This window comes from Hemiscyllium ocellatum, chromosome 13, assembly GCF_020745735.1.
Source record: "Hemiscyllium ocellatum isolate sHemOce1 chromosome 13, sHemOce1.pat.X.cur, whole genome shotgun sequence".
Lineage (NCBI taxonomy): Eukaryota > Metazoa > Chordata > Chondrichthyes > Orectolobiformes > Hemiscylliidae > Hemiscyllium > Hemiscyllium ocellatum.
Genome location: NC_083413.1, coordinates 39,694,317 through 39,720,517, shown reverse-complemented (window position 1 = coordinate 39,720,517; position 26,201 = coordinate 39,694,317). Strand labels below are relative to the sequence as shown.

Below are 26,201 nucleotides of genomic sequence, written 5' to 3'. Positions count from 1 at the left end.
AACAAAATTATTAACAAACAAGGGCATTTAGTGCACAAGAGCACAATCACTTGTGGGTTCCCCTCCAAAGGACAAGCCATTAGATTGTGTAGGGAATCTAATCTAGTGTGGAAACAAGCCCTTCAGCCCAGCAAGTCCACACCGACCCTCCAAAGAGCAACCCACCCAGACCCATTCCCCTACATCTAACACTACAGGCAATTTAGCATGGCCAGTTCACCTAAACGGCACATCTTTGGACTGTGGCAGGAAACTGGAGCACCCAGAGGAAACCCATGTAGACATGGGGAGAACATGCAAACTTCACTCTGATTTAGAAAAAAAGTATCACCTTTCCTTCACTGCTGCTGGGTCAGTTGCTGTGAACTACAGAGCACTAACTTTCCTGTGGATGTACCGACACATGAACTGCAGGTGGTTCCCGACCACTTCCTCAAGGGCAATGAAACATTTGCTCCATCAACAATGCTCACATCCCATGAACAAGGAAAACAACTATTAAACAATTTCAGAATTACTGCAGAACTAATTCACTTGCAGCTTATTCACTTTTTAGAATGTCTGGTATTTATGGTATAAACAGAATTATTCTCATTACACGCCATTTGTGTAACCCCAATGCCCTTAGATCTCTTTCCACACCTGAAATGTCATTTGTGCACAAGTTTGATTCTAATATGACGCATCTAAAACTAAACAAAGTGTCATCCACATCATAATGTGGATTCTTAGAAAACAACAGTTCCATTCTCTCTCTTCCATTCCCTACTTGCTTTTAAAAAACCTGGTATTAAATTTGTACAGACATTTACTCAACAAGAATAAAAAACATGTTGAGTGTCAGCTAAATCTGACATTCAATACCACAACCTCCAGATATGGTGCACCGCCCCACTAGCCTCGCAAAACCAGTTTGAAAGCTGGTGACACTCCATTCCATTGGTGATCACAAATGTGGAAAATTTTGATGATAAGTGCAGCCATTTTTGGGGAAAGAAAATCATTTCAAACACAATCCAAACAAATGTCATTAACTATTCTCAATTAGTAAATAAATGCCAAGTGAAACTACATGTACTTATTTTATTCTTTTACTGCAGAATTCAACAATGGAATCAGACACATCTTTAGAAAAGATTAAAAACTCATACTGTAACAAAGTCTGCATAAATGATGGACTGGAAATTCCAAGTGAATTATACTAAATTAGTTCAAGTACTGCAGTGTACCATCAGGTTGCTGACTCTTTCAGCATACATTGAAACACATTTATTACTTTTGCTTCTGACTTGCTGCACTTATTCCCATTATGTGAATATAAACTGAGCAATAAGTAATTAGGCCAAAAAAGTGTCCAACTCCTGAGAATAAGGGAAGTTCACCCATCCAGATGTTTATACATTCTCCGTAATTTTTCTTTCTTATGCCTATTGCCATGCTTTTTCCATGGTTTTCCTGCCACATTTTCCATGCTGGCTCCAGTCATCGGTGTTGAGCTAATGCCATATTTTAAGCCCATTGCTGATTGAATTCCTTTTGTCAAAGCACGCATATTCTCCTTTTATAAAATATAAAATACATAAGTCAATTTCAAACATACTGTAAATCTTACTAAAACTGGATCAATTTCCCGAATAAAGCTCTAACACACAAAACAGTGAAGAATAACATTATAAACAGATCCAAGTTTCAGGATTATTGGGATGAAGGGACTCTTCCGCCAAACCCCAACCACCCAAATCTACAGTATTCCGAATAAATTTAAAGGAAAATGCGAATAATTTCCTTAACAATCCTGCTATTATTACTTGCATTCCAGTTTTTGACCTACACCAAGCTTTTGTCACGTGAAATCCATTCCACAAGAATAACACTATCTTGCATTCTACTTGTTGTGCTTCTTTACCTGATGAAAGAAGCTTTTGTCCACATAATTTTCAATTCTTTTCAAATTATGTTGCTTCCTTTTGAAATTTGTACCATTCTCATCACATACAACACCACATTCTTCAAGTTTAGCATGCTGGAATTGGAAATGAGCAGGATCAATGCCAGGTGGAGAGTGGCAGTACAACAGCTTGCCCTAAGTTTAGAAGCAGAAAAAAAAAATAAAATATCTATTCAAATCTAGCTATTCATTTTATACATAGATTCATACAGCATAGAAAAGGCACTTTGGCTCTAGTGTGCACCAACATAACTATCACTAAAGGATGCTAATCCCAACTTCCTGCATGTTTGACATGTGGGAACCAATTTTTTTTAATGACTATTTGCTAATTTCCCAACTTTGGGTGTTTTTTTTTGTAAACTTCATTTCAATATCCAGGACTAACAGCAGAAATACTATACAGCCAAACTTTGGAATAGAGTTGAGTGAAGAAAATTTCTCATCATCATGACCAGACAATGGCAAAACATTAGTCATGGTACTACTCAACAGACTTCAACTCATTGTGGAGAATTATACCTTTCTTCCGAACAAGTCAGAATCATTGCTAATATCTCCTTTTCAAATGGACATCCAGTTCAATTTTTTCTGCCATCCTTTAGGCAGTGATTTCCAAACGTAGTAGTTCACTGTGTAAACTCTTCTCTCATCTCATCTTATCTCTGACAAAACATGATCATAATCCCCCCCCACCCCCCGACTTTCTCTTGGCAAACTGTCACTCCAGCTTCAAAGATCTATATGAATGAACGCGTAGGTCTCTCAATATCCGCAACATTTTAAAATTACACATTTAACAGATGTTACATCACTAATTTTTCACTCAAAACAAACATCATTTCACACTTCTCCCTATTAATTATCTGCCATGTTTCCAATTTCATCAGTCTTAAACCTCCCAAAGTTTGCAGCTGTCTTCCTCAATGTTTACCATACACTTCCAAGTTTTGCTTCACCTGTAAACGTTTAAAATGATGCTCTGTATACCCAATCCACATCATTTATAATCAAAAATACTGGTTTGAATACTGAAAATCACTATATCCTCTAATCTGGCACCCTGTTCATCTCTATCTTTTGCACTTAAAACAACTTAGCCACTGTTGTGGCGAAACAAAAACCCCCAGTCCAATGGTTCTTCCAAACAATTTTCTTCATAATTATGTAAACAAAACAGGATTCACTCTCAAGCAATCATGCACTCAGTGCAAAGACTACAAACACTATACAGTCAAACAGTTTACTCACTGTAACATAATCTTTTAAAATATATCGAGCTGCTCTAGGTTGATCTGGTTGTCCATGGGCAGTCATAAAACCCCTCATATCTGCAAGACAGTAATACATTGGTTGAACAGGTGATGAATTCATTATTGGACTTTTCCAGCATTAAAAGCGTGACTTTCTGAAAGAAAGAAATTACGTTTGCCTAACCAAGTTGTGCTACTGAAACAAAAAATACAAACATGATTGTAGAACGTAGCTTTTAATAGAAGTTTGAGCACAATATTTTTGGCTAAGAGACTCATTTTTTCATCCTTCAAAAACAGAACAAAGATGAGAAGATAAATGTCACAGGAAATCAGTATATAAAAGCACCGTCCAAAAAGCAGGTGTGCACATTTTAGGACAATCCCAACTGCAATACATTCTATTCTCCCTCGTTGGAATATTGGGAAGGTCAGGCACTGATAAAATGATAAAGCGTCAACTTTGGCCTATGTTTTACAGCTGTGCAAGGGTACAGTCTACAGAAGAATTCAAATAAAAATGGTTATGATGCAAAAATATTGAATACTGGAAATGATGAATCACACTAATATTTTGGTACAGGGCAGCATGGTGGCTCAGTAATTAGCGCGGCTGCCTCAGTACCAGGAACCTGGATTCAGTTCTAACCATTGTCTGTATGGAGTCTCTACATTCTCCGTGTGCCTGCGTGGGTTTCCTCTGAGGAACCAGGTTTCCTCCCATTGTCCAAAGATTGGCTATGCTAAATTGCCCATAGTGTCCAGGGATATGTAGGTTAGGTGGATTAGCCATGGAATGCAGGGTTACATGGTTAAGGTTGGGGTGGTGGGTAGTGAGGGTCTGAGTGCGATGGTCTTCGGAGGATCGGTATGGACTGGATGGGCCGAATGGCCTACTTCTACTCTTTTGGAATTCTACGATCGAATTAGCTTGAGAAATGAACCACTCAGGGACACTTAGACAAGAGTGACAATGCAGCCTCATAACAGAATCAGGTACCTCGGATAAAGAGCCAAAATGAGACATTTTAATTTTGTCCACAAGTGCGATTCCAATTACCCTACAGCTCACTACTTAAATTTCCCCTTGACTTCCTGACACTGTTCTAATCACCGACATGTGCACAGATTCATGATATTCAGTCTCCCTCATAACAAGATTCTGCTCACAAATGAATGAGGAAAGAGAGGAAGGAGAAACATATTGTTGCGACATGAGGTAAACCCCTCTTAATTTTAAACCAGCAACACAGAAAAGATTCATCCCTTGCTGTAATCTGTGAAAATGAGAGGCCAAGAATTATTTAAAGTAAAAATTAACAACTTTATTCTTTCTTAAAAGTCTTAACAGAGAATAATTAACTAACAACTATTTCCAACTCCTTCCTCCAACCTATCTTTTACTTTCCCTTCTATAATACTAGATAAAACTGATAAAACCCCCGATTAAGATTTACCAAAAAGCCAAATTTTAATATTGTCAATAAACTAAATTCAAACTTGATTGGAGTTTGGAATTTTTGAGATATAATTTAAACTGATTGGCTGAATTTGAATATGTTTTGTCATCTCCAGGCAACCCAACTGATCTAGCTGTTCGACAAATTATTCAGAACAGTTGGTGCTGCCTCAGGTAGTTCTGCCAGCTTTTAACTCTCTTAAAGGTACAGTACCCCTTACACTTTCATAACAATAGTCCTCAACAGCAAGGGAAATGTAATGGCATAAAGCAAAACACTAATATAATTAGCTTTACTCTTACCATCAGAAAAAATGTCTACTACAAATGACCTGACCTCCTTCAAACTCAGTGAAGACATGGTTAGAATGGAAATCATGATGAAAAGCTAAAACCAATGCCTGTATTTCAAAATTCCAGAAAATGGCATTTTTAATAATTATTGCTACATTAAGACCAGACTACTAATTGTCCTATAAAGCCAGACAATAGCACAAGTGAACATTGTCCACAAATTAAACACAGTATGAATAGAAATAGATACACTTATCAGACTTACACCCATAGGCAGTTAATAATTCCTCAGAAGTAGGTCGTCTATTTGGGTCTTCATCCTCTCTGGGCCGGATAATATTAATTCCATACGTGGCTTCCAAAACATGCCTGGGAATATGCTGGCAGACATAGTTCAATCAAGGATTTCAAACAAATGTGTCTTTTAAAAATTGATGGTGATAGCTGCAACCCACAATTGTGTTACATAGAGTCAGAGAGATGTACAACATGGAAATAGACCCTTGTCTTGTCTGCATTTGTTTCCCAGAGCATAGAGGGACCAAATCTTCTTTCCTTTTAGTGTTGATATGTCTGAGTAAATCCATTATTTTGTGTTTAGATAATCACACCAGAAACTTGGGGTTTTAGTAACACAGTAGGCAATAGTTTTATTGTAAAATTATAGTAATAGAAACTCATGGTTGCACCTCATATAAAGACTATGGCAAGTAAATATGGTGATTATGTAGTTTCTAAAGATTGGCACCACCGATAATCTATTTGAACACGATAAGTAAAAGGAAAAAAATTTGATTTCAGGTGATTATTTCAGAATCTTCGATACCACAACATTTCATTTCTGGTTGAATTTATTTTTTAAACTGCTGATAGGAAATTATTTTGCTCCTTCAAAAAAAATGTAGAGTGATACATCAACGTGATAGGATTTGGTGGATTTAGAGTTGTTGTTGCAAAGTTTTATGATAATTGTGGTAATGGTTGAAAATGGGGAAGTGGTGATGGAGGAAGAAGAGAGATGGGAAGAGGAGAAGATGGCGATTGTGAAGACAAAATCACGTTAAATAAATAGACAAAACAATGAAGCATTTAAAAAATTCTACATTCAAATTTTCTCATGAGATTTCACAGCTCAAAAACATTATGGTCTTTAAAATTATCATACAAACTAACCTGTGAGATGCAAAACTATATATATTAAATCTCTTGATATATCTTTGAATACAAAATGACTCAATTCCATTTTCCAAATTCATGTTGCCAATTTATTGAAATGGCGTATGCAGTGTCAAAAAGAATGAAAATTCTATGCGTTATGTTCATAGTAGTTAGAAAGCCCAGTCTATCTTTAAGAACTTGCCAACATTGGGCCTGTTTTCAACAATATATAACTACTTAAGATAATCTAAACATGGACAACACTGCTGTCTATCGCATAAGTAGTAGGAACAAGAGTATATAAGGTGCCCTAGTCTTGCAAATGTATTTTTCAATGCCTAGATCCAATTTGAAACCATTTTTGATGATGGGACAGCTGACAGGATATTTGAACTATTGCTTGAGACTAGAATCCCGGCCAGCTGGTTTCTAAATTAAGGTCAGGAAAGGTAAATACATACCGCAGAGCTCACTAGATCTTTGCAGACTGCTTTAAGAATTCAGGCAACCACAAAACACAGGCCGAATAATGAGTAAAGAAGGAAATGCAAAAGGGATTCTGATAATCTGAAGCCTTAATTCAAAAGATTTTAAAATTTTCAACATAAACAATCTAATTTAATTAGACAAAGCCAGAAAAAAAATTACCTACGTTGTCATAACAGATATGTAATACTAAGTTGAGAATTAACTTCTAAGTAAAAATATCTTTTGGGAGAGGAGGGGCAAGAAACTGAAATTCCAGTGGGCCCAAATTTTAAGAAAAGCTAAAGATATTTCCTAAAAGCTGTACTGCTAAAATCTTAGGACAGTATTAAGGAAAGTCTAGGTGGTACACTTCAAGTACAAACTTTTTATTTAAATCAACTATCATTTGTGTAGAATATGACAAGTTCAACAAACTTTCAATAGTACAAGTAAATCAATTCCGCAGTTTAATGAGTTTGGAAGAAATGCATTAAAAATTGTTTAATTGTCGTAATTTGATGGCCATGAGGTAAGAGTTGCATTTTTAACTAAAGAGAAAGCTTTCCTCTTGTTGAAGTTCTTCCCAAGTGCATTGGTCCTCTTAAGAAGAAATAATGTTGCCAAAGAAACAAGATTCTTAATTAACATATTAACACCATGTAAATTCAACCAATTATGACATTTAATTTTTGAAAAAGGATATTAAAGAGATAGGTGGCACATGGTCTCTCATTTGGTCTATGGGTAAAATTCCATTACAGACCATTTCTGCTTTGGTGGAAACAAATGATGGCATCACTAGGCCTGGACAGTCACACAAGCATAAACCTGGCTCCACGTACAACGTCTAAAAGAAAATACAGTATTAGAGATAGCTGAAGTTATTTTTAGATTGGATTCAATATTTTACCTAAAAGATGACACATTAACTGCTCATACTGAGCCAGAATCTATTAAATTTCAAAATTAGTTGTTTATTAAAAATATTAACCAGAAAATGTTGAAAAACGTTATAATGAACCCAATTCATAAAGTTATCAGAAGATGAAACATTGCTCATCTTTGGACTGTGCCTCTGCAATTTATAGACTGAAGGATAAAAGCTATACCATCCCACAACTAAAACTATTCAGTGAATTAAGCGAGTACGAATTTAATTCTTTAATTCTTTGTTTAGATTTTTTCCTTATTAACCTGTTCAGAAATGTTATTGTGCACCTCTAAAGCAGGTGGGATTCAACAGTCCTACTGTGCCACAAAAGCCCCATTTAAGCCATTGTTTATCATGTTAAGTGAATGAGCAGACATGCATAGCAACAAATCCAACAAATTATAATATCATAATTGTGCAATCAGCCTCTAACTGTCATATTCTAATTGATGTAGGTACAGCTTTACCCTGCAGTTAACTGATCTATAAATGTTTGATACTGACATGCGTACAAGGAGAAAAAAAAACATTCCATTTCAATTCTTCACATCTACTCAATTTAACAAACAAATTGATGAGTAAACATTCAGCACTAAAGACAAAGTACCTGAAAGTGTTTTGTATGGCCTGGAGTTGCAGACACAGAAACTTTCTTATTTTGAAGAATAGTATTAATTGTTGAACTTTTGCCTACATTTGGATATCCTACCTATTAAATGAAATAAACCATGAATATCAACCACAGACATAATGTAACATTCACAGATGATCTATTTATACATTCCCAGTTTACACCATTGGGGTTCCATTTTGGTGATGCATGAAGTGCCTGACACATTGCGTATATAAAGTAAAAGACTACTGGCTCCCAAAAATAAAATATTCAAATAATAACAGGTAAAAATACAAGAATGCACACAGGGATTGAGGCAGGTCCTTATAAAACAAAAACCAAATGCATTAAGTCTTAACATCTCATGTCAAAGATTGGCTTTAACTAAGAAAGTTAATCAGTGTACAATGACATAGTTAAAAATCACAACACCAGGTTATAGTTCAACAGGTTTATTTGGAAGTACTTCCTTCGTCAGGTAGCTAGTAGGGCAGGATCATGGGATACAGAATTTATAGCAAAAGATCATAGTGTCATACAACAATGCGATATATTGAACAAACCTAGATTGCTGTTAAGTCTTTCATCTTTTAGAACGGATAGCAGGTTTCAGTTCATTAATATGTAAATCTCAGAACTTCTTTCAAGTCATTCCCAAGATAATTTAAGGTTTTATATTAAAAAAAAATTGACATCTCAGCTCAGTCAATGCATTAAAGGGGAGGAGGTTGAAGTCTGTCCAATCTTGAGTCAGACTGGCTCTATTTCCAAAGAAGGAATTTATAAAATGTCACTTGGGTTGACTGCCTACAGATTGTGTGCTTTTTGAACAAAATAGAATGTATCTGCAAATACAAATTCACTCCATAAACCTATTTGCACGTGCATGTGAGGGAGAGAGAGCGTGTGCATGCCTAATAGTGTGTGCGAGCAAGTGTGACAGAGTATATGCCTGTGAGAGGGTTGGAGACATTTTATAAATTCCTGCTTTGGAAATCAAACTCCTGACTCAAGGTTGGAATACATACAGACTCCAACCTTGCACCTTTAATGCATTGTCTGAGCCGAAATGTCAATTTTTTAAAAATAAAATCTTACCTCAGGAATGTGACTTGAAAGAAGTTCTGGGATTTACATATTAGTGTATCGAAACCTGCATCCCATTCTAAAAGATGAAAGACTTAACAGCAACCTAGGTTTGTTCAATACATTCCATCAGATGTGTGGCACTATGATCTTTTACTATAAATTCTGTATCCTATGATCCTGTCCCACTAGCTATCTGATGAAGCAGCAGCACTCCGAAAGCTAGTACTTCCAAATAAACCTGTTGAACTATAACCTGGTGTTGAGAGATTTTTAACTTTGTCCACTCCAGTTCAACACCAACACCTCCACATCTGTGTACAATGACCTGGATGTAGGTTTGCTCGCTGAGCTGGGAGGTTCACTTCTGCGTTCTATTTATGTTTGGGTTTCTTTGGGTTGGTGATGTCATTTCCTGTTCTTTTTCTCAGGGGGTGGTAGATGGGGTCTAACTCGATACGTTTGTTGATAGAGTTCCGGTTGAAATGGCATGCTTCTAGGAATTCTCATGCGTGTCTTTATTTGGCTTGTCCTAAACCCAAACATACAAATAGAAAGCAGGAATCATGCACACTGCTTCCCCTGAGGCCCACTGAAGATGTTACCTAGCAGGGTGATGAAACATTGGAAATGAGCAAACCTACATCCAGAACCTCAACCTGAGCTACAAATCTTCTCAAAACTCGCCAGTGTACAGTGATATTTGTTTTTATTTCTATTGAAAGAAAGCATCAATATAAAGATGTCATCTATTTGAGGCTTGACCTTTACAAAGTCTGACTAGTAAAATCTAAAGAAATGGAAATTTTTAAAAGGAAGCTAACTACAGATTTTTTGTTAAAATCTAAAATTTGCTCTCCATCTGTTTTCCAGCTTTCATGAACCACGTGCTCTGATCACCTCATGGCTGTTTCTTTGTAATCAAATTCTTGTCTTGCCCACCCTACCTTCCCCACAATTGGAATATATCTTGTTTCTTCCACTTTTGCTTCTACTGTCTCATTATTTCCTTCTTTGATATGAAAGTTTATCCCATATTTTCTTTAAGCAACGAAAGCACAAAGTCAAAGCAGCAAAAAAAAACTAGAATGAAAACAACAGTAGAAAAATGGGAATGAAGGAAGAAATACATAAATAATACATCATAGAAAAAAAAAATGTAAATGATTTAAAGAAAGGAAACAAAAACATGAAACAGAATAGGAATCAAACAGAATGCCAGTGAGAGAGACTAAATGATTTTTTGTCATCATAACCATTCCTTTTTCAAAGTAATAAACGGGTAAAAATACAACAGAAGGTGGACGAAAAAATATCGAAGTTACTTAAGTATTCACTCACTAAGCCCACTGTTATTTCATCATCTTTCACACGCTGTCCTTCGTGCAAAGTTCTAAAAATCTTCAACAGTTCATTTCGCTGCATCAGGTGGCTTGGGTTACTGACACATTTTTTTGTAAACGCTGTTGTACTGGAGCTTGAACTACATGCAGGCTTGTCATTTCCCTTACAGTAGTGCTCACAGTGGCCAGCGGAGGTAGGATTTATGTTAATTAGACCAGTCGGGTTCTCAATATCAGAGTCGATAATATTTTTATTCTCCTCTCCTGAACAGGTTTGCCAAGAGTCATCATCTTCACAATCTTCATATTCACTGGAGTCATCTTCATCTGCATCGTAAGCAGGCCACAAGCCATCTCGAGCATCAAACGGAGTAACTGATCCTCTTGAACCTTCTCTTTCACTCACTTCACTTTGTCTCTCTTGTGCTTCCCCCTAAACAATGAAAATTAGAAGCATTGAGGCTGGAACACGATTTTTGTGGTAGTTGTGCAATAGGACTGAGACAGTAAATTCTATCCCAATGAAAACACTTGTAAAAATGAGAGGTCACCTTGTTTAATAGAAGCCCAAGTTCAAACAAGACAAATATCCATGATTTGACAAACATTAAAATTTAGTTTTAGTATTATATCGCAACATTCAAATCTCTGGCATTGTTTAGTGTTGTGATACTATCAAATCATCAATAAACAAATTCCAGACTAAATCAAATAAAGAACCAACAGAAAATGGTTTAGTTTTACCAAAACAATATAAATTTCAACACTCAAAATGGACACAAAAAATTACAGTTTAAATACTTAACTATTTAATTCTGATTTCCCTCCCCACTTTATTGCCATTTCTTTTTCAGATCAGCCTGAATCTTTCCCAATTCAAGTTCAGTGTTAAAGTGCTGAATATAAGCAATATTCCTAGTGTTGGAGCCACTATGCTCCCACCGGCACTGAAGGTGTGCAGCCATTGTCCAACAAGCAAAATTTCACAATGGCGCAGAGGCTGAGGTAGAAGGTTCATAGGTTCTACATCTACCACTGGAGGGCCTGACAGAAGTAATGAAAGAACAAAAACAGAAATTGTTGGAAAAGCTCAGCAGGTCTGGCAGCATCTGTGGAGAGAAACCAGAGTCAAGTCGAGTCAGCTTTCCTCAGAGGTGGTGAAAGTAGTGTCCTGTACTCACAGGACCAAGTATACACCAACACAACTGATGGGGAAGGTGATTACCCATGCATTGAAACAAGTCAAGATCTCTGTCCTTGGGACATGTTGTAACTATTTGACAGAGATCAGGGTTACAGCCTATCTCACAATACCACTGCTTACTGAATGGCATCGCTACCAGTGCCAACCTCACCAAATTTCATCCACAATCTAATTTTTCACTTGCATTTATAAAACCCAACGACTACACTGTGCAGCACAATCACTCTTCAACCAGACAAGGAATCATACACAAACACACCTATCAATACACTGCTGTCTCTTCAGGATAAAATAGCACAAGGACCTGGCTGTTAGGTGAAATCAGTCCCCCGAAGAGGCAGTGTTGCCCATCATCACACAAAAACTAACACAGGAGATGGTCAAAAAGTAGACAGATTGCCCAGGCGTATAGAGTCTTTATGTACCTATCCAAAAGCATTCATCCTTGCTCAAGTTCCATATGGTCTCATCAAAAACACCTCCTTACAGTGGCCACAGTGCATCCTTACCTTTTACATTTCTCACTGTAGGGTACTAAGAGCAAGATCTTTCTTCCGCCCTCAGAAAAAAATGGAAGGGAATAAGCTTCTGCATGCCACTCCTACCCAAGGAAGTGGAGGAGGAGAAAAGCAAGGAAGGTAGCACTGTCTCAATTTTTACAACTGTCCCAGGCATCAGTTTAGTGATTAACACCAACTGTGACTTAGAACTCAGTGAAGAACGCAGACCTTCACACTGGGATACACTGGGCACTACTGGACATCAGTGAACAGGGCACGACAGGGGCTGCATTGCCAGTAAGTTAAGGTTTGCTGTAGAAAAAATTTAAAAGAACCACAAGATCAGGGTTCAAAAGATTATCAGTTTTCACAAATTAAATGTTTGGTGCAAGGAGCAGTTTGCTTGAATCTATGGATTAAATAGGGAGATGAGGGAATAGATGTCCAACTGGCACACTGCTTGATGCAGAGTCTGAAACCACCTCTCTTCAATGTAAAGAGAGTGGTTAGTTCTATCATGAGATCTGAGGGGTTGACATCACACAGCTTCTGATAACCAAGGTTGCGGAGTTGACTAGTCAATGCAGTTTCCAAGGAATGTCAAACCACTTGTAGAGATTGAAAAGTGCAGCAACTGAAGTTCAAATAGCTTCAAATGTACAACTTTCATTTTCTACTTGAACAGCAAGGTACCGAAATAAAAACAGCTGTCATGGTGGCTCTAGGTTACTCAGCACAACTTACAAAATTATCTGCCTATATAGATCTCTATCATTCAGCATATCAAAAAGCTGACTGAACAGATATGCGAAGGTAGTGGTGTGAGAATCACAATTCCTGCTCTATGGTACTCAAAGATTGCACTATGCTGACATTCAGATAACCCAGACACTTGAGGGTCACACAACAGAGCATTCTGAGGTGGCCCCATAAGGCTTGCAGTCGAGAGTGAATCCCAGGGGGAAACTGAACTTCAGAATCTCAGCATTCATCCACAAGCAATTTTAACAAAAGCAATTCAGTGTTTTATTTTAGCAGCATTGTTATCACTAGGAGATCTCTTACTATGACTGCAAATAAATTTACTGCTAAGTAATCTTTCAAGTGTTTACCAGAAACCAGTTCTAAACCAGCTCTAATTTTTAGTGGACTAAAAATTGCAATAAAGTGAATTAACCAGATTATTCTTTAACATATTAAATATTACAAAGCGTATTCCTCAAATATTGATATGATTTTCTCAAGATGCTAGTAGATGGGGAATAAAAATACTGGATTCTCATTGTAGTTTCAGTCTGCAATACGATAATTAATATACTAGAAGGATGATAATCACTGAGCTAAAATGTCCTTTTCATTCATTACTGATTTTCCTCCTGTTCCTATTTTAAACATCTGTCAAAATAGCTTTCATTAATGGCTTACCTTTGCTTCAGCATCCAGTCTTTTCCCTTCTGCAGTGGCTGACCAGAACACGACCCGAATACCTTCCTTATCAAAATATCTTGCCCAGGCTCTCCGTTGTTCACCTGTCAGCAGGTCAGATTTATTTAGGAGGATCATGTTGTCTTTATCTTTCTGGACCTCCTTCACATAGCGTTCCTGGGAGCAAACATAAGATTCAAGGAAAAAAGTAGACATTAGAGTTCAGTATATTCAAGGATGAACTGCATAATTTTTTTTTTACAATATTACCTATTGTGATACACAAAGTGTTTGATCTTTCTAAAGTGCATACCTGTCGCTGCTGGCTTTCGTTGATTTGCTAATTCCCTTTCCCACTCATGTTTACTCTTCTGCACACTTAATATTCTTCCACTTGTCTATCCTAGATTGTCTAAACAATGCAACTGAAATACTCCTATACTTCACATAGAATAGTTTTTCAGTCTGGAATCAACTGCTGCAACTTGTTAGACCAGTGAATGTTGAAATCTGTACTCCATGACATAAGATAAAAAATTGGGATGAGGCCTGGCCACATGTACTTCTCGAAGTATAGTCTATAACTAAAGCACCAATAAATCTAGAAACAGCAAAGAGCAAGATCTTCAGCATGTGAGGCTGGAGCTAAAAGCAGAGAGTAACTGTCAAGGCAGTTTGAAAGAATACGATTTGTACATGTAACTGTTTTTGTTAATAGTTACATTCAGTTAAAGGAGAAATAGCATCATACAAGACCAGCAGAAAGAACTGCACATGATCAAGGAGAAGTGCAATTGTCTTGAAACAGAACACAATTTGTGAATTGTAATGTTTTTCAAAATGCAAGTGGTGAGACAGTGAAAAACAGAAACTAAGCAATAAAAAAAGTAGAGAAAATGCGCAGGTTATTTTAATATATCAACTGTTACAATGTAACCACTCTTACTTCATCACAAGAATTCAGCTCTTTTACCCTTACTTGGGCAGCACGGTGGCTCAGTGGTTAGCACTGCTGCCTCACAGCACCAGGGTCCCAGGTTCGATTCCACTCTCGGGCGACTGTCTGTGTGGAGCTTGTACATTCTCTCAGTGTCTGCGTGGGTTTCGTCCAGGTGCTCTTGTTTCCTCCCACAATCCAAAGATGTGCATGTCCGGTGAATTGGCCATGCTAAATTGCCCGTAGTCTTAGGTGCATTAGTCGGGGTAAATATAGGTAAGGAATTGGGTCTGGGTGGGTTACTCTTCGGAGGGTCGGTGTGGACTTGTTGGGCCGAAGGGCCTGCTTCCACACTGTAGCGAATCTAATCTAATCTAATCTTGAATCAATAGTGTAATAGGATCTGGAGCTGATCCTGGTGCAGTCTAGACTGAGCATCAGTGAGCAAGTTACTGATAAGCAAGTGCTGCTTACAGCACTGTTGACGACACCCTCCACCACTTCACTGATGATTGAGGGTGGACTAATTGGCCAAAGTGGATTTGTCCTGCTTTTGCATGGAGGATATACCTGGACAAATTTCCACACTATCAGGAGATGTCAGTGAAGAAATTCTAGAACACATGCCTTCAATACCATTGCTGAAATACCACCTGTATTTGCAGTATCCATAGTATTTTCAGTATCCAGTGCCTCCAGCTGTTTCTTCATTCATGTGGACTGAATCAAATTGACTGAAGATCTACACCGGGGATGCTGGTGACCTCCAGATGTGGTGTCATTTAGAATCTTGGGTATAACATTCTAACGAAATGTGGCCTATTTAAATGCTAAAAAAGATACTTTAAATGTGACCACATCATTTTAGCTTGGGTCTAAATATGGGTAGAAGAACTAATGGCTAAAATCCTCACGAGTTTGAAACCATATTTACACTTAAAATGAGATGAGGCATTTTATTTCTGGCAAAAAGTTATAAATAAGCTTTTACTTACTAAGTCTTCACAGCGGAAAAGCAGTGGGTTTCTAGCATCAACAATCTGAACAACTACATCACTGCAGAAACAAAAAATAATTCGGTAGATCAATTATGACACAATAATTTAGTAGAATAAGATTTTCAACTCAGACTAGGCAAGCAACATTATCTCGGAGTCATACTTTAACATGTCCCAAAGGCATCACTATTCTAGTAGAGGTGACTGTAGAAGGGAGGAAACTGTCCTAGGAGTCTCCAATCTTGACTCCAGACCCCACGAAGTCTGATGGCATCAGATGAGATGGACAAGATAATTTTCGGATTAGCGCGTGCCACCATTCCTCCCTCAGTTGATGGATTAGTACTACTCCATGTTGAGCAACACTTGGATGAAACACCAAGGGCATGCGTAGTACTCTGGGTGGGGGATTTCAATGTCCAGCATCAAATGTGGCAAGGCAGTACCACTACGGACCAAGCTGGTCAAACAGCTGCTGGACTGAACCAACAAGAGGAAAAACCATACTTGACCTCATCGTCATCAAACTGCCTGCCACCAGTGTATCTGTCCATGACAGTAGTGATAACAATGACTACTGCAAAGTCCTTGTCTTCACATTGAGAATGTCCTCGATTGAGTTGCATGACACTATCACCATGCCATCACCACCTGGTATGGCAACTGTACCATTCAAGATAGGAGACAGTTACAGAGAGTGGTGAACTTGGCCCGGACAATCACAAAGGCCAACCTCCTATCTATAGAACCCATTTACCAGGCCCGCTGTCAAGGAAAGCCTGCCAGCATTCTCAAAGATCCATCCCACCCTGGCAACGTTTTTCTACCACCTCTACCATCGGGGCGAAGGTACAGAAGCCTGAACACACGCAGCAGCCAGTTTCAAAACCTTTTCTACCCTACTGTTGTTAGAATAAGGAATGGACTCACAAACTCTTAACATTCGGTTGTACCTGTGTTTTTGTTTCTGTCACTGTTTACCCATTATTAACTTATCTATGCTACTTAACTCAGTGATTTGCCCGTACTGCTCACAAGACAAAGCTTTTCACTGTGCCTTGGTACACATGACAAAAAATTAATTCAATTCAATATAGCAAAATCAAGATGGGGCACTCATGAGACGCTGTGGCAGCAGAATCACACTAACATAACCTACAACTGCACAGCCAACATATCCCCCACTTTACAATTAGCATCAAGCCAGGGAATCAACACTGGTTCAGTGAAGCAAGCAGGAGGACATACCAGCAGCAACACCAGGCACAAGTTAAAATGAAGTTCCCGTGCAGCTACAAACAAAATGATCTTTGTGCCAAATAACATAAGTAACAAGTGACTGACACAGCTCAGTGATTCCACAACCAATGTATTCAATTTAAGTTCTGCAGTCCTGCCATATCTAGTCAGGAATGTTGGGGGACAATTAAACAATTCATTAAAGAAACAGGTCCATAAATATCCCAAGCTCAAAAACAGGGAACCCAACATCAGTGGAAGAGATAAGGTTAAAGCAATTGCAACAAATCTCAACCAAAAGTGCCAAGTGGATGATCCATCTCCATCTTCGTCCAGAGGTCCCCCGCATCACAGGTGCTAGCACTCAGCAAATTCAATTTGCAACACGATATCAAAAACAATTGGAGGCACTGAATGCTACAAAAGCTATATGCCCTGACAGCATTTCAGCAATACTACTAAAGTTTGTGCTCCAGAACTTGCCACGTCCTAGCCAAATTGTTCCAGTACAGACCCAACACTTGCATCCTCCTTGTAATATGGAAAATTGTCTAGGTACGTCCTGTCTACAAAATCATTAACAATGTGATTTAAAGTGTTACTAACATCACTAACAAGCAGCACTTGTTCACTAACATTCATTATGAGTTTCCCCAAGGCCACCCTGCGTCTGACCTCAGTGCAGCCTTGGTCCAAATCTGGACAAAGGAGCTGAACACCAGAGATGAGACAAGACTGACTGCCCTCGGAATCAAGCACATTTGACTGGAGTGTGGCATCAAGGAGCTTAACATAACTGGAGTCAATGGGAATCAGAGGGAAAGGTCTCTGCCAATTGGAGTCATACCTGGCACACAGGATAATAGAGGAGAAGGACCGGAGTCAGTCATCTCAGCTCTAGATCAATTCTGCAGACATTCCTCAGGATCATGTCCTTGGCACAACCATCTCCACCTTCTTCAATGATGTTTTTCATCAGAAAGTTAAAAAGGATGTCTGCTGACAGTACAATGTTCAGCAGCCATTCACAACTCTTCACCTAATTGCAACAAGACCTGGACAATGTCCAAACTGGGCTAAAAAGTGGCAAGTAATGTTCATACCAGACAAGTGTCAGGTAATGAACATTTCCAAGAAGAGAGATAGTCAAACCATCATCCCTTGTCATTCAATTGTATCATCCATGGACACCCCACTATCAACATCCTAGGTTAACACTGACCAAAAACCAAACTGGGCTATTCATTCAAGTGTTGTGACTACAGCAACAGACCAAAGGCTAAGAATCTTGCTGTGACTAACCCAACTCTTAACTCTCCAATGACTGTCCATCATGCATAAGATACATTTAGGAATGTGATGGAATACTCCACACATGCCTGGATGAATGCATCTCCAACATTCAAGAAGCTTGGCACAATCCACGACAAAACAGTCCACTTTATTGACACCACATCAGCAAACATTCATCACTCTACCATTGATATTTAGCATAAGTGCATTATATTTGCAAAGTGTACTGTAGAAGTTCACCAAGGCTTCTTCAAAAGCACCTTCCAAATCCATGACCACCACCATCTCGAAGGACAGGAGAAGCAGATACATGTAAACACCATATCTGGAGGTTCCTCTCACAACCACTCACTGGCTAGACTTGGATATGTATCTTTCAGTGTCACTAGATCAAAATCCTGGAACTCCCTGGAGCTTATGGGTGTACCTGCACTAGATGGTCTGCAGCGGTTTCAGAAAAACATTCTCAAGGCCAACTCAAGTTGGTGATAAATGTGGCAGTAATGACCACATCCTGTGATTTATATAAAAAAAATTAAAACTATGATGAGTTGGAAAAGATATCCTCCAGAGGTTGTGCGACAGAGATAACACATGACAACTGAACTTTTCATGCTCTGTATATCAATTCTGCAAGTTGCAAAGCATTATTGGAAAAGTTGAAAATTATGCCACAATGAAAAAAATATTAACTTTAAAATATGGCAAATTAACACCATAAAGCTGAACACCATGTTCAGTCTGGATCAGGCAAAGGATGGAGGAAGAATGCCCAAGTGTATTAAGACAACTTTCTAAATTCAACAGAAACCATAAACCCCAAACAATAAAGTAAGGATTGTTTCACAATACACAATAAATATTGAATTGCCTTATCTAAATTTAACTAAATTCATAAGCCAAGATAGATCTCTTATAGTTATAAAATACATCCCAACTAAGTGCCTATTCATCACATAGATTTAAATATTCTGCTTAGTATTCCAAGTTTTTGACAGCAAAGTAAGATAATCTAGATTGTGATTTTAAAGGGATGTTAGCTCTACATACCATACCTTCTTTCAATCACTCTCCATAGTTGTCGCCAAAACTCTAAATTCCTTTCGAACGGTGTCAGGATCAAGTTGCGTTCTTCTTCCAATCTGGAGATAAAGAGAGAATAAGAATTGCTTTTAAAAAAATTGTTCCTGGAAGTTTTAGTGCAAGATAAATGCATTTTGTCCAGAAACAATCTGCACTTTAAGAGAAAATGGTGTTAAACCTTTACTAGATTGCTTTCTATATAAAGTTCAACAAGTGCTGAAGTTGGCTGATCAGTGATCACTCAGTTTGATTAGGACAATTCCAAATTTTCTGGAGGGGGATTATTCCGCACATTTGTGGCTTGAAAGCAATATTGTTGATTTTCATGCTGTTAACATTTGTGCTTCAGATCATGGTAAAGAGGTGGGAATCTGTGCAACTAAGACACTACTTTGTCACGTGTGGACTGTGGATCTGGATTGCCAGTTGCAGGTATTGCAAGACATTGCACTATATTATGGTAACGCCATAATCATACCTTTCACATTGCCTTATGGTGGGAAAATTGAGCCCAAGCAACTTCCAAGTCTTATACAAGAACATTAGAACTAGGACAGGAAAAGGTAACTCAGCCCCTCAAGCCTGGTCCACTATTTAATCCAATGATAGTTGATCTCACCTCGACCTCATTTCCACTTTCTTGCCTGCTGCCCATACCATTTAAAAGTCTGTCTATCTCCTCAAATTTATTCAGTATCCAGCATTCTCTGTGGTCGGGAGTACAGAATTCCATGGGTTCATAACTCAGAAGCAATTCCTCCTCAGCTTTGTTTTAAATCTGCCACCTTTTAACCGAACACTACAACCTCTTGTTCTAGATCACCCCAAACAGGAAAACATCTTGCTCATATTATGGGTATTCAGGGCGGTTATGGAATCAGTTGCAGATGAAAGTTTGCTTAACTAGTAAGGTAAGATGATGAATGAATGTGTTTGTTTTGGGAAAGAGATGCCTAGCTACATCTAAGTTCACCTATGTCTATTCACACTTAACCCAATTCTCAATTACAGGATTTTGTCTAACACACTGTTACCATCACAGAAAATTTAAATGAAGTCCTGGCAGAGATTCCAAGTATGTTTACTGAAGGGAGGGACACATTTTTTTTCTGCCTACAATCACAATTCCGACTCAGTTAAAAATCACAATTCTGACAATCTTAACTAAGGCATAAGATCTTCAAAACAAATCTCTAGATTCTTTTGATGAGTGAACTCTATGACAATGAAGCTTCAAGCAACCAAAGTTAAAAGGTCATTGAATTAAAGTTATAAAATGATTAAGTAAGGCAGCAGGAAACATCCAGCGATTCATAGTTGCCCTCATGTGCTTCAAGGTCTTGGACCCAAAATCACAAGACTTTTTATGTTAAATAAATTTCATACCCATTAGTATTTAATTTACACAAATTTTAATAACATACAAACTGCAACACTCACCGAGCCAGCTGTCTTCTCCATTCCAGGAAGTTTTCCCGTTCTGATTGTTGCAGTTCTTCAGCTTCTGTATTCTCATCCCAATAAGGCCTACATAAAAGGCAACCAGAGTCATAGAGACATACAGCATGAAAACAGAACCTTCGATCCAACTCATCCACACGGACCAGATATGCTACATTCATCTAGTCCCATTTGCCAGCATTTGGCCCATATCCCTCTAAACTCCTCCTATTCATATACCCGTCCAGATGCCTTTTAAATGTTGTAACTGTTGGAAGCCTCCACCACTTCCTCTGGCAGCTCTTTCCAAACATGCAACACTCACTGCGTGAAAAGGTTGCTCTTTATGTCCCTTTCAAATCTTTCCCCTCTTACCTTAAACTTATGGCCTCTAGTTTTGGACTCATCCATCCCAGGGAAGACTTTGTCTACTCACCCATTCCAGCCCATCAATTTTATAAACCTCTATAAGGTCACCCTCAGCCTCCGATTCTCCAGGGAAAATAGCCCCAGCCTATTCAGTCTCTCTCTATAGCTCAAACCCACCCAATCCTGGCAACATCCTTGTCAGTCTTTTCTGAGCCCTTTTATATTTTACAACATCCTTCCTATGGCAGGGAGACCAGAATTCATGCAGTATTCCAAATGTGGCCTAGCCGCAACAGGACCTCCCAAGTCCTATACTCAATGTACCGACCAATAAATGCAAGTTCACCAAAAGCCTTCTTCAGAATCCTGTCCATCTGCAGTTCCACTTTCAAGGAATTATGAACTTGCACTCCAAGGTCTCTTTATTCAGCAACACTCCCAGTGACCCCTACCATTAAGTGTATAAGTCCTGCCCTGATTTGTCTTTCCAAACTGCAGCACCTCACATTTATCAAAATTAAACACCATCTGCCATTCCTTGACTCATTCATCCATCTGATCAAGATCCCGTTGTACTCCAAGGTAACCTTCTTCACTGTCCACTACACCTCCAATTTTGGTGTCATCTGCAAACCTTCTAACTACATCTCCTATATTCACATTCAAATCATTTATATAAATGACGAAAAGCAGTGGACCCAGCACTGATCCTTGTGACACACCACAGGTCACAGGCCTCCAGTTTGAAGAAGAGCCCTCCATCACCACCCTCTGTCTTTGAGTCTGTTCTGTGTCCAAATAGTTAGTTCTGCCTGTATTCCATTTGTTCTAACCTTGCTAACCAGTCTACCATGAGGAACCTTGATGAACATCTTACTGGACCATTAGATCACATCTACCACTCTGCTCTCATTATGAATTTTCATGTTAAATAAATTTCATACCCATTAGTATTTAATTCACAAAAAATGTTAATCACATACAAACTGCAACACTCACCAAGTAACACTTTGTTACTTCTTCAAAAAACTCAAGTTAGTGACATATGGTTTCCCATGTACAAAGGAATGTTGACTATCCCTAATCAGCCTTTGGCTTTCCAAATACATGTAAATCCTGTCTCTCAGGATTCTCCAACAACTTGCCTACCACTAATGTCAGGCTCGCTAGTTTATAGTTTCCTGGCTTTTCCTTACAACCTTTCTTAAATAGTGGCACCACATTAGCCAACTTCCAGTCTAATTGAGAAAAAGATTAAAACAAAACTTTTAATTGGCCCAAATACAGGGTGTGACTTTACATTTAGTAGAACTTGAGAGTCAGAGAAAATTGATTCATCCAAAATTAGATATCTGACATTCAGTTTAGCAACAGACACTGGAGAGATGGAAGCTGGAAGATGGGACAACTGGATGTTATCTGTATACATTTGGAAACTGACCCTAGTTCCACAGAATAATGTCGACAAGGTCAACAAAAGGATTGATTCAAAAGGTAATTCATTGGAAAACTGAACAAGTGCAAACTTCTAATTTTAAAAAAAAGTAAAAAATATTTTATCTTTCAACTATGCCTTAAAATCGAAGTACATTGGACATAAAGTTCATATTTTAGTTAATCAAAAATAATATAATACACTGAATCATTGAGGATCATTCAGATAATACAGAAATAAGTTATTTCAGGTGCAGTTTGAAATTGACTCAGGACACAAAGTGAGCAGTCTGCAGAAAGTCAATTAGAATAATAGAATATTATTTGAGTTATCTGCTGCAGAAGAGTTTCCAGCATTAAAATATTTCATCTTTCCTGAACAATACAGTTGTGTTCATAAATCAAAATCTTTAAAGAATAAATATTGGAACACTTTTGCACCTTCTGGGAATGGAAAGAAACTGCTTATTCTCTTCTTGAATCTTTTTAATCTTTTTGCTTTCCTCTGTTGTCAGTAAACCAGTTCTGTCCTCAGCAGAAATAATCTTGACATTCAGTTTCTCTATCAACATAGAAATTTAAACTTTGTTATGAATACATACTAAAAACTTCTTCCACAGATTTTCTCTCAATTACAAACACTGCCATAGTATCTCAGGTATAAACACTTGTAGGCCATCAACAAAGTAATGGTTTATATTAAAACATACTTCCCACAAGTATACAGTGGACATACAGCACAACTGTCACAAATCGTGCAATAAATAAACAAAAATCCTGTATGACTGTCATCTATACTGCATTAAACATCAACTAATTTTTATTACGCATTTCATCACACTCTTGATTCAACTGCCTTTGGCACCAATATCTATCATTGGGAAAATATTAAGAGTCAATTTTCTTTCATAGGTAGTACATGTACGTGGCTGGGCTAGCATTTATTAACCATCCCTAGATGTCCTTAGGAAGTGGTAATGAGCTGCATTTGAACCACTACAGTCAACTTAGTATAGCTAAAAGTACAGTGTTATTTGGGAGAGGGATTTCAGGAATTTGACCCGGCAAGATTGAAGGAGTTGTGATATATTTTCATGTCAGGATGGTGTGTTGTTTGGAAGGGAACTTGCAGATGGGTTCTGTTTGCATTTATCTGCTGACCTTGTCCTTCCAAGTGGTAGTGACCATGGGTTTGGAAATGCTGTCTAAGGAGCCTTGAGAATTCCTGCAGTTCATCTTGTTCCTGATGCTACTGGGCTTTGATAGTGGAGGGTATGAACAAGTGACAATGTTGGTACCAATCAAGAGAGCTACCTGGATGGCATCAAGCTTTGAGTGTGTTGTTGGAGATGTACTCATCCAGGCAGGAACGAAGTATTTCATCACACTCCTGACTTGTGCATTGTAGATGCTGTACAAACTTTGGAGAAATAGAGGGCATTACGAGCTGCAGTATTCTTAGTTTGTGATTTGGTCTTGTAGCCACAGTATTTATATAGTTAGGAGAAAATGAAGACTGCAGATGCTGGAGATCAGAGTCAAGAGTATGGTGCTTGATCAGCACAGCTGGTCAGGCAGTATCCGAGGAGAAGGAGAATTAACTTTTCGGGCAAGAGTCCTTCATCAGGATTGCTCGTCAAGTTCAGTTTCTGGTTAATGGTAACCCTCTGGTTAATGGTAACCCCAGAATATTGAAAGCAATGCCACTGAATGAAAAAGAATTAATGGTTAGAATTCCTCTTGTTGGAGATGGTCATTGTTTGGCACAAATGTTACTTGCCACTTGTCAGTCCAAACTAGACATTGTCCAAGTCCTGCTGCATTTGGATATGCTTCAGTACATGGGGAGTCGTGAATTGCACTGAAATTTGTGCAATTTCAACAAACATCTCCAACTCTTTATGGTAGATGGAGGATGATCTTTGATGAAGCAACTGGAGATATTTAGGCTGAGGATACTATCCTAAGGAGCTCCCTGAAACGGAGATGGCTGACTTTCAAAATGGTCTAGAACAGTCTACTTTTATGATTTTGCATGTTCTTAGGGTTAATGGATTTCAGATAGAAAATCAGGACAATGCATATTTTGAATTTGAAATGATGAGAACAACCTGCCGAAAAATCTCTTGAGAAAAAAAATTGAGTAGCCTATCTAAATACACTAGTGAAAATTAACAAATTGTGCCATCATGATAGGAAAAGACCTAGACAAAGTGGTCAGAATAGTATGCAGAATCAGAAAACATCTCTAAATGTTAATAATTTATTTAAACAGAGAAAAGGTGTATTTAAACAACAGAGAAAGAATACTGGTAGCTATTGGTCAAGTCATGTTATCCTCAAGATAGCAAGGTTAATAACAGAAAGTACAAATCTGACGACAATACACCCTTGGCATCAGTGGGAAGAAAGCAGAGTTAATGCTTTGAGTCCAGTGACTCTTTATCAGAACTGTTTTCTTCCCACAGATGCTACTAGACCTGCAGAGTGTCACCATCAATTTATATTTTGTTTCCCTAGTATTCAGCTGCAAATGTGTTGCTGGTCAAAGCACAGCAGGTTAGGCAGCATCTCAGGAATAGAGAATTCGACGTTTCGAGCATAAGCCCTTCATCAGGAATAAGCATACCTGATGAAGGGCTTATGCTCGAAACGTCGAATTCTCTATTCCTGAGATGCTGCCTAACCTGCTGTGCTTTGACCAGCAACACATTTGCAGCTGTGATCTCCAGCATCTGCAGACCTCATTTTTTCCCTAGTATTCACAATACTTAATTTTATTCTCTTGATATCAGTTCCTGGAAATAAAACTCAATGTTGAAAATTCAGCTTATACCCAAGTGCTGATGATTCAGACAGACCTAAACAATGATTATTTACCTGGCCTTTTTATAAAAGAGAAATGTAGGCTTTCAAATATAATTGAACTAGAAAAAAAAATGAAAATATCAAAATGGATCTTAATCAGAGCAAGGTAACAAAGAACAGTGCATTGATGGAACCGCACACCTAGAATTCTGAACTATTTTCAAAATATCTTACCAGCTACAAACTCTGTGCCTGCCAGTTCTGCAGTTGCAAGGAATTCATCTAAAGTACTTTGTTCTGTTACAGATTGCAAGTTGAGCCGGCCCCAGTTATAGCCATCATTCAGTTCACTTGTGTGAAGCTACGGGTGATACAATCGAAGTAGATCCAGTTATCACAACGATGTCAACAAGATCAACACTGAAGCAAGAGTGTTTCATAAATTCAGTTATTGTAGAGGAACTGACAAATGTTGCAGTGGGGCAGAAGTGGCGGGGGGGGGGATGGGGCAGAAGTGCAAGGGGGGAGTAATGGGGAGGGGAAGGGGGTAGTGGGGAGGGAGTCGTGGGTGGGGCAGAGGGTCGTGGGTTGGTGGGCACAGAGTGGGTAGTGGGCAGGGAGTGCATGGGACTGTGAGATGGGCAGTGGGAGGAGAAGGTGGCGAAAGGGGGACCTTGGGGGCAGAGGGTGTTGGGGAATAGGTCGTGTGCAGGGGTTTCGGCTGGAGTCGGAGGGCCCGAGAAGATGCCTGAGCAGTCTCACCCAGCTGTCAGTTTTCCGCAATCTCCCCGAAGACTGGTTCTTCTCTTTGATGATAGCTCGGCCCAGGCCGCCGCCGCCGCCGCTGCTTTTCTTCTTGCCCATGGTCCCTGCGCGAGGAAACTCCCCCACGTGACCAAACCGTCAGGTTGAGCAGCA

At 38.6% G+C, this 26,201-nt stretch overlaps 1 protein-coding gene across 1 annotated transcript; it reads right to left on the bottom strand.

Moving 5' to 3' along the window:
- Positions 1-1,075: 1,075 nt before the first annotated feature.
- On the bottom strand, positions 1,076-26,201 carry lsg1 (large 60S subunit nuclear export GTPase 1). The gene is made up of 14 exons (XM_060834775.1): positions 26,046-26,201; positions 25,518-25,644; positions 22,917-23,037; positions 20,673-20,759; positions 19,205-19,291; positions 15,615-15,675; positions 13,683-13,859; positions 10,552-10,986; positions 8,119-8,220; positions 7,284-7,427; positions 5,220-5,343; positions 3,200-3,279; positions 1,907-2,083; positions 1,076-1,558 (listed from the first exon to the last, which is right to left on the bottom strand). The coding sequence occupies exons 1-14, from the start codon at positions 26,145-26,147 to the stop codon at positions 1,379-1,381; spliced, it is 2,004 nt and encodes a 667-aa protein (XP_060690758.1). The 5' UTR covers positions 26,148-26,201; the 3' UTR covers positions 1,076-1,378.

What these genes read in the sequence shown, in the direction of transcription:
- lsg1 (XM_060834775.1), bottom strand. Translation starts at nt 26,147, where the DNA reads ATGGGCAAGAAGAAAAGCAGCGGCGGCGGCGGCGGCCTGGGCCGAGCT. An exon ending in AGGCACAGAGTTTGTAGCTG is followed by an intron (nt 23,038 to 25,517) that starts GTAAGATATTTT and finishes CTATGTTGATAG; the next exon opens with AGAAACTGAATGTCAAGATT. An exon ending in TTTTCCGCTGTGAAGACTTA is followed by an intron (nt 13,860 to 15,614) that starts GTAAGTAAAAGC and finishes GTTTGCTCCCAG; the next exon opens with GAACGCTATGTGAAGGAGGT.